Source organism: Grammomys surdaster, unplaced genomic scaffold (genome assembly GCF_004785775.1).
Source record: "Grammomys surdaster isolate TR1022 unplaced genomic scaffold, NIH_TR_1.0 100, whole genome shotgun sequence".
Taxonomy (NCBI): domain Eukaryota; kingdom Metazoa; phylum Chordata; class Mammalia; order Rodentia; family Muridae; genus Grammomys; species Grammomys surdaster.
Window position 1 is genome coordinate 11,975,405 of NW_021604579.1, and position 9,434 is coordinate 11,984,838.

General features: G+C 52.1%; 1 protein-coding gene across 7 annotated transcripts in view; it reads right to left on the reverse strand.

Moving 5' to 3' along the window:
• Window positions 1-9,172, reverse strand: part of Ssbp3 (single stranded DNA binding protein 3) — a 137,540-nt gene extending 128,368 nt beyond the window's left edge. For 3 of the 7 annotated variants that reach the window (XM_028785027.1, XM_028785012.1, XM_028785006.1), the window contains exons 1-4: window positions 8,736-8,866; window positions 7,716-7,788; window positions 7,435-7,496; window positions 5,046-5,130 (exon numbers count right to left, since the gene is read on the reverse strand). In XM_028785027.1, the coding sequence (XP_028640860.1) occupies window positions 5,046-5,130; window positions 7,435-7,496; window positions 7,716-7,788; window positions 8,736-8,791 (276 nt within the window). In that variant the 5' untranslated portion in view covers window positions 8,792-8,866. Of the gene's footprint in view, window positions 1-5,045; window positions 5,131-7,434; window positions 7,497-7,715; window positions 7,789-8,735 lie in introns of all 7 variants that reach the window. The other 4 variants (XM_028785041.1, XM_028785021.1, XM_028785034.1 and 1 more) reach the window with 2 other exon arrangements.
• Between the last annotated feature and the right edge of the window lie 262 nt (window positions 9,173-9,434).

Sequence of the window (9,434 nt, forward strand, 5' to 3'; positions counted from 1 at the left end):
GTATCCATTTACAAAGGACAATAACAGATCATCCTGTCAGAGAAAACCCCAGCGGGGCCTTAAGAGGCACTGCTAAGCCTGGGGAGAACAGCAAAGAAATCATACAGGGACCCAGTTACTCCTCCCGTGGCCTCAGGTACTCAGAACAAACCCATTCTCAGAAAACTCCACCCTAAACACAAAACCACTATCACTCCATGTACACGTGGCAAACATCAGGGCTTTCAGGCTTCTAAAGAGCCAGGAAAACCCAAACCGCCAGGTGTGAGGCAGAAAATAGACAATGACTCAAATTAAAAACCCAGCAAATCAAGGACAGTTTAACCCCCTCCCTGCTCAGTCACCTGGCTCATTCCAGGATCCACACATCTGGCCTTGATCTGGGAGGGGCCCTCAAGATCACCCAATCTGACCCTTCCTATTTTGTAGGGAGATGACCTGCCAAGATGACAATATTACTCTGTACAAGAACCAGGGACCCACACCTTCTATTTGAGCTGAAGAGCCATACCCTAGATACTTTTTCCATATTGTCAGAAACGTTGACTCTCCTTGGCTAGGCACCCTGGGCCAGTGATCACTCTTCACACCATCCATGTCTAACTTACATTAAAGCTGCCACTTGCTCAAGATGACCCACAGAACTTAGCATCTGAAGAACATCTTCCAATAATGTATGAGCTGTCCTGGTCCAGGATACCCCCTCCCCACACATCACCTGTGTTCCTCCCCTTGTTTCCCTCCTCTCCCCCATCAATGTGTGCTTACTATGTACATAGAAGGCCTTAGGTAAGCTACAGAGATAAATAGCTCCCAGCCTATGCCATAGTAAAAAGTTAGTGAGGTAGAGGCAAAAAGGCAAATCTAAAAAGTTAGCCAGGATCATTCCAGCAAGTGAAGCCTGTTTCGTGCTTATGCCAGGAGATGTTAGATGCATGGACTCTGGTGTTATCTGGTGTTAGCCAAAAGCTGTGTGCACATTCTAACTCTACTGTTGTGATTAACCTCTCTGTGCCTCAGTTTCTTCATCTACAGGACAGAGCCAGCAGCGTGCCTGTTTCCTATAACAGAGTCAGTGGCAGGGTAACTGAGCAAGTGCAGTGACAGAACACGGCCAGATATTTGCTAAGTGTTGACGTAATGCACAGGTGGTGTTTACAGACACTAAAATGGAATGATCACCAAATGCAGAAACCAATCATAGGTGTCCTTAAGATCTGTGCATGATGGCTGAGGCCTATAACCCCTGCTACTCAGGAGGCCGAGACAGGAGAATTGAGAATTATACCACAATGAAAGCCAGTCTCTCCCACATACAAAGAATCTTCCAAAGAGGCCTCAGAAAGACAGAAAGGATTAGAGTAAACAGAGAAGCACACATTCTAGCCTAGGGGAGAACCTACCTGGGGTCCAGCAAGATAGCTCAATCCCCAGAACTGAGGGTATGAGAACTGATCTCTGAAAGCCACCCTCTGAACCCCCCCGACACACAGTGTGATACAAACATCCACATTCACTCAGCACACACACATGAAATAAATATCAGCCACTAAAATCTTCTTAGGAAAAAGTCTTAACTCAGTGAGACACACGGGAATAGAGAAACTAGATGAAAAAAATGAAAGGAAAAACAACATTGTCTTCAGTATCTTTTCTCTCTCTTTTTTTTTTACAAAACAAACAAACAAACAAACAAACAAACAAACCAGTGTAGGGAAAATCCCAGGGCCTTGCAACAGCACACTTTTAATCCTGATACTCAGGAGACAGAGGCAAGTGGATCTCTGAATTCAAGGCCAGTCTGGTCTATATAACAAATTCTGGAGTAGCCACTTCTGCATAGTGAGACCCTCTCTCAAAGAGAACAGGAGAGAAAAGAAGAGAGAGAGGAGAAAGGGGAGGGGAGGAGAGGAGAGGAGAAAGGAGGGAAGAGGGGAGAGGAGAAAGGAGGGAAGAGGGGAGAGGAAGAAAAGGGGGGGAGAGGGGAGGGAAGGGAGAAGGAAAAGGGGAGGGGAAGGGAGGAGAGAGGGGAGAGGAGGGAAGGAGAGGGGAGTGGAGGGAAGGAGAGGGGAGAGGAGGAGAAGAGAAGGGAGGAGAGGGGAAAAGGGAGGAGTCTCCACTCAATCACATCATTCCTTCTCCCTTGTGACCTGACTTAGGTCACAAGACACATCAGATTGATCCCAATTTAAGGAAAAAGGCCTTGAGCTGCAAACCTATGAATCATGGGCCCCCAACTAGTATGACCTCATCTCTTAGCAGCATCTTCAAAATGTCATGCCAACCTCAGCAATCTGCAAGGTTCGACTGCCATTCCTTAGCAAGTCACAGGCTGCAAACTAACATACATTTCTACCGATGCCATCTTGCTTCAAGATGCAAGACCAAACCACAAACTGCCAGAGAGAATCTCAATGCTACCTACTAGAGCACCAAGCTACAAGTCACTGCCTGCAGGCAGAAGGCCAGCTCAGCAGTTAGAAGACCTGAGTTCAGTTCCAAGCACCCACACCTCAGGAAGCTCACAACCATCTGTAATTCTAGTTGTAGTCAATTGAACCTGATGCCCTCTGATCCTTATGGCACCTTTATGGGCATGGTATACATTAGCTCATGGAGGCACGCATACATATAATACATAAATAGCCAAGTGTAGTGGCGTATGCCTTTAATCCCAGCACTCAGGAGGCAGGGGCCAGCCTGGTCTAGTGAATTCCAGGATAGTCAGAGATACACAGTGAGTCTCTAAGCAAGTAAATAAGTGAGTAAATAAACACGCTAACTTTAAAAAAAATCATTAGCATATGTGATTTTCTGTGAAAGAACGTAAATGTCTATCAAAGACTGGGCTAAGCAATTACAAGATGTAGCTCTATGGCAGAGCGCTTGCCTGGCACATGCTGGGCTCCGAGTTTGATTCCTAGCACGGGGCAGGGGACTTCGAAACAGACTCCAATCCTACCTTCCTCTCTAAAACGAAACCATCTACAGTATAGTCAGAGACTAGCAAGGTAGGCTTAGCTATTTGTAGTTATTTTAAAAGGGGTGACAGTGGGGGGCAATACTTTGCTAGGCAGTAAGGGAAGTCCATCGACTTTTTCACCTGGCTACAACTTTTTCACCTGGCTACCGTACACTCAGCCTCTGGTAAGCTGCACTTCAGGACATATGGCCCCTCAATCATCACCACCACTTACCTTCCCAGAACCACATCACACGGAAGGACAGCGGTCACCTGTCCCCTTACAACTAAAGGACCCTCAGGCTAGAAGTACCACTCCCAGATTCTTTTTCTCAACCCTGGAGAAGACATGAGAATTGACCACATTCCTAAGCATCCTATTCCAAGACCATAACAAAATCCCATCATGGTAACCACTTGGGAAGCCAATGAGCTCAGTCTCACTCTAACTCCTCTTACAGGAGCCATTTTTACCACTGCAATACCCATCTCACTAAAACTGACCACCTATGAAACTCAAAGGTGGGCTTTGGTCTCCTAGGCCTGGTTCAAAACTCAGCACGCAAAGGAGGCCAACGACCTGACCAAGAAGACGGGCCAACGACCTGACCAAGAAGACGGGACCCAATGCTGGTCATCAGCTCCTACACCCAGAATGGGAGGACTGTTCTTAACAAACACGTCCAACCTTCTGTGTGTGTGTGTGTGTGTGTGTGTGTACACTCGCGCGCGCACAATCACCTGCAGTGCCTACTGGAAACAAAACCCGGAAGTAGTGGAAGACATCAGGATACTTCCGTTTCCTCAGGCTGCTCTTCCCTGACAGATCTCAACCACCTGTTTCATCAAAACATACAGACTGGCCACGGAACCCAAGCTGGTTCAGTGTGCTTAAAAAAATACAACAGCATTACCACAGAGGTATCTTCCTTGTAATGACGTCATGGACCTTAAATGTATCCAGGTAGATAGATATTCAGCAACCAGATAAAAGACTCTACTGCCTGGTAAAATTTAGCTAACTCTCAATTTGGAAAAAAAAAAAAAAAATTGAGCTGGCCATGGTGGCTATAATCTCAGCACATAAGACACTGAGGTAGGATGGCTAAAATTTCAAGGCCAACCTGAGCTACAGCAGTTATCTGTGTCCCATTCTTGTCTCCCTTAACCCCTAGTAGGCTATAGAGAATGTGAGCCAGTAACAATGCCTGCCACCAAACCTGAGGATCTGGGTTTGAGCCCCAGGAGGCACATAGTGGGAAGACAGAACTGAGTCCCAAATTGTCCTCTGACCTCCTCTCTCAGGCTACATGTCACACATACACCCAACTCAAATGTGCATATGTACACAATATAAATAAATATAATTAAATATAGAGTATTTACAGAACATATCACCGGAGAAGACCAGTATGAGCCCCCACATTTGTGACCCCATAAACCCCACAGTGTGCACATAAACACCGCACTGTGTGTGACATATATACACCCCACACTGTGTGTGAACATAAGCACACCACATTGTGACCCCATACATCCCACACTGTGTGTACACATATGTACCCCACACTGTGTGTGACATATACACTCCACACCGTGACCCCATACAGTCCACACTGTGTGTGACATATACACACTGAAAGGCTGCTCTCTGGAAAACAGAGCTAAGTCCACTCCACAGCACTGTTGCTCGGCCATCCCTTCTAGTCTAACATACAAGTTTACCATTTACTTTCTTTTTGTTTGTGGTCATGTTTTTCTTCAGCCAACACCTAGCAGTCCCCTCCCATCTTGCTCTTAACAAACTACACATGATTCTGAGTCTTCAAACCCCCTCCAGACAGGTATCGGCCTCTTTCATGCAACTGCAAAGTGATGAATACTACTGTCCCTCAACTTAAAACACCCGGGAAGGAGGGTGTAAGGAGGCAGGCAGCAGAGGCAGGTGGGCAGGAGACCGGGAAGGAAGACAAGGAGGAAATAAAGACCACTGCCAGTTGGCTGTGTACTTGCTTTTGATACTAAAGAAGTTAGAGCCATCCAACCCTGTAATTATTGCCAGGATTAAAAATTTGTTACTCACATAATCATGAAAGGCTTTTGCTTCACTTGAATGTTCACAAGTGTCTCTCCTTTCAGGAGCTGCACAGTAAAGGTCCCAAAATACACTGCAAATAGAAAAACAAAGTACGATCAGGTTACTAATTATTACTTGTGTACACACCAGGGGAGGGCAGGATACATGGTACAACACCAGCTCTCCCAAGGGCTCCATCCTACCTTACAGCACCAGACAAACTCAGCCCATAAGATAACTGGCTGCAACCTCTCCTGGCAACCCAGACATCTGTAACAGTTCCCATGTGAGCAGCTCCCCTGTACTGGGTATCTCCCATCAGTGACACCGTGTGTGGTTAGTAGACACTAAAGCTCGTAAAGGTCAGCACAGCCCGCCCATGGTTTGTCCACATACGGATCTGAAAGAGAGTCTGCCCATCTCGTCTCTGTCCTTTTCACCACCCCAAACCAAAATGGCTGCAACATACTGTAAAAAGGTTAAGTTGTCAAAGTCAGGACACAACTATGATTTATCTGCAGAGCAATCTGGGCAACTCCAGTAATGAAGGGAGCCTCCTGGGCTCTTAATCCTTTAGCCTGTACCCCCCCACCTGTCTGTAAGCCAAAGAAGAAGGAGCTCTGACAACCAAAAACCTTACCCCCTCACTAAGCAGAAGGGCCTCTGCTTAGCCCCCATCCAGTACAGGGTAAGCGGGCAGGGTGAACACAGGTCCAAGGCACAGCACTCAACACTCCAACACTCCACAGTCACAAAACAGAAACATGTGCTGTCTAACTACGAGTGTGCTACACAAACACAGGGCCTTAGAAACGTCCTGTACCAGAACCAAGGCCAGCCAGAACCAGCTTGAAGGACACAGTGGACACTGAAACTGAGGTCTGATCTGATTTGTGGTCCAAAGCCACTGGTCCATCACAACAAGCTCCATTGTCACTGGAGAGCACCACCCTCAAGGTGTGCCTAGAACAAAACCCACCCCATCCAATCTGATCCAAGGACTCCTCAGTCCCCAAAACAGCCACACAATAGACATTCTAACAAACCAGACTATAACCACTGACAGTCACCTCAGCCTGAGCCCCAGTACAGCCTCCAACAGTACATTCCTCGAACAAGGATGGAAAAGCTTCAAGAGACTCCAGGAGCCACAGAAAAAGCAGATCCTTGCTCAACTGCAGATGGAGGCTGGAGACTACTCTTTGCTCCTCCAAGATTACTCCCTGGAAAACCCCACACAGCAAAGACTTCAAGACACTCTAATTTCCAGCACCCTCAAAATAACTTTTACTCACAAGCCCAAGTTTCTACAAGACCCAGAGCAATCAGATCCACCAATCCCATCAACAAGCTCACCTCCAACAGCCAACCTATCACCCACTCCTGCAGGTGGAATCCTTGCGCCACACCACCCGCCTCCTCCGACCAGGCAGTTGGGAGGTTGGCAGAAGCCATTAAAAACTCATTTTCTCTGCACAAGTTAGAACAGACATTTCATCCTCCCGCTGTTCAAAGAGCCTTGAAACAGTGACCTGAGCTGGCAGTCAGGTAAGTGCTAACATCCAACGAGACACTACACTTGACTCAACTCCACCAAACTATCAAAAGCCACCCCTCCTCCCGATGCCTTTTCAAAAGGATGTGAAAGAGTCCACCTATCAGCCCCACAAGACATCCAGGCCACACACTCAAGACAACTTGCCTAAGGCTCTGACCCTATGCTTCCCTCCTGCCTGCAGAAAAGACCACAGGCTGCTCAGGGCTGGAGAGAGAGTCAAAGATAAGGAAAGGCAGTCCTGAACAAGGTGCAGGCATCCTGCCAAGCTACCTCTGCCTGGTTAAGGGTCTCAGTAAAATAAGGCTTTGTGGTTGCAGGGATGCTGGGGGGGGTGGGGAGGCAGAGGAAAGGAAGGTCCAGTCAGTCTGAATCAGTGTCTCTACAGGAAGTCCTTTTCTCAGGGTCTCTGGAAAAGGCCTAGTGGATGTCTCTTAAGGTTTGGCGTCACGGAAGAAACATAAGGGACAGGCCAGTTGCAGAATGGACCTGATGTCCCCTCCACCCGCCCTGCCCCCACTCCTCTAATTAAAGCAGCATGCAGGATTGACAAAAACCCTTCCAGCTCCTTTTGAGCCCCCTGCCTGGTGCCCCAAAATGAGATGGAAAAGCATAGCAAAATTCAGTCAGTTCCCCACAGGAAGAGAAACGCCAGCAAAAACTTCAGGCAGCAGCCTCTTCTGCCCATTCTTCCTTGCCAAGCCTGGTCAGATCCCCCAGAGGTGCCTGCTCCGTGAAAAGCAGAGGCTAAAGGCAGAGGGCCTGCTCCTGGACCCGTCTTTGTTCACTTGGACCCGGGCATCAGAACAAAACACACACAAAACTATCACACAAACTTACCACCACCACGAGTGCAGAAACCCAGGCGGTTCACCCAGTGTGATGTTTTTTTCCCATCGAATCTAGAAAAGAGGGAGCGGAGGCAGCTTAGAGGGGCAGAAAGGAGGGGGCCGCAGGGCCTTCCCCAGCCAAAAGGCTGTGAAGACCAACTAACAATAAATGCCAAAAGGTGATAAAAATTCAAAATGGTGGCCACGGTGGCTGCTCCTGAAAACAAAGGCTCTAAGAATAGTGGGGAGGAGGGGGTGTCAAGAAACTGGATGCTAAGGAGTCCCACTCACCTCTGATAAGAAGGTCTGTGCAGATTTCTGTGCTCCTACGTGCAGTAAATATTCGTAGACGTATAAAGCTAACCTGGAAAGTGAGGGGGGGGTGGAGAGAGAGGTGTCAGATCACACTAAGGCTCGCTCTGGACCGTGTCAGTGACTGTGAGCCCGGTCTGTGCCATCCCATTGTGGCCACGACAAGAGGTGACTACCTATCACCCCAGACCGGATCCAAGTAAGAACAGCTAGTGGGTGGGTACCACAGACAAGCAGCACCAAGCCGCGGGAGCCGGAGAATGGTTCCCAAACTTGAACTTCCAAGTGGCACTGGGACTAAACCCACCTAGGTCTCGCAAACTCGCAAGCCGCTTCAAGAGCCCTGAGCCACCCTCCTGTCTCCAGCCCACTTCAGCTGGCTGCTTTACCTCAGCTTCGGGGTCCAAACGGACTCGGTCCCAGTCCGGGTACTTGGCGCGCTCTGGAGAGGGCAGCAAAGCGCCGCCCTCAGCATCTCCCCCTCGAACTGTCCCCCAAGCCTGGGGCCAGGCCGGCGCCGCCAGCCCAGCCCAGCCCAGCCCGGACGCCCCGGAGCGCACCGGGCGGACGGTGAGGCCGCTGACTGGGTAGGGAGAGCGCTCCCGGGCGAACAAAGCCCCCGGCACGCACTCCTCACGCCGCGGGCGGACAAAAGGAGCCTTCGGGGCTGCAGAAAGCCACGCGCCCCCTGCCCGCACTCGGTGGGCAAAGTAAGGCCCCCGCGCCCAGCCGGCCGAGCGCACCGGCTCAGAGTGGGACCTCGCCCACCCTCGTCGCGGGCCCCCGCGCCCGCTCTGCCGCGCGCCTACAACTACCCTCGCCCACCGCTGCCCTGCCGCCCCTTCAGGGTGCCCCAGGCTCCGCCGGCGCCCAACAATGGGCTCTCCACGCTGCCGCTGCGGGGCAGAGACCGGGGCCCTAGGGGCACAAGGCGGCGCGACCCCCGCGCCCACCTGCCTCCCGCCGCCCGCGGCGCGGCCCCACTCGCGAGAGGCTTACTTTTCCCGAGCCTGCCCGTCCGAGGGCACCGCCGAGCCTTTGCCTTTGGCAAACATGGCTTGCAGAGAAGAGGGCGCCGAGCCCGCTGCCGCCGCCGCTACCGTCCGGTCTCCCGAGCTGCCCTGCTCCCGGCCCCCTCCCGGCGCTCGCCCGCTCGCTCGCACTCCGCTCGCCGCGCTCCCTCCCTCCCCGGCGCTGGCTCCGCGCTCTTTCCAGCTGTCAAAGCGTCAGCCCCGGCCGCGGCCCCATCGCCCTGGAACTCCTCCCGCGCCGGCTCGGCCTGAGCTGCGCCGCCGCCCGCCCGAAGCCTGCAGCTCGCTTCCTCGCGGCCCGCGCGCCCGCCGCCCGGCTCCGCCTGCGCCGCCCTCTGCGCCTTCAGCACCGCTGCCGCTGCCGCCGCCGCCGCTGGTCTACTTGGAGCTCAACCGAACGTGGCTGCCCCGGCAGGAGCGCGGCGGGCGTCCACGCCCCGCGACGGACGGCCGTGGCGGCCAATCGGCGCGCGGGGGCGGGCCCGGAGGCCGGGAGGGACGCCTGTCAGCGCGGCCGCGCCAGTCCCGCTGCGCCTCCTCCGCGAGTCGCTGCCCGCTCGTGCCCCGGTCGGGGGAGCGGGGGGGCGAGCCCTGGCGCTGGGGTGGGGCGGCGACTCGAGGGGCTTGGGCCTGGACTGGAGCACCCGGCCTGCGCGGCAGGGACTGG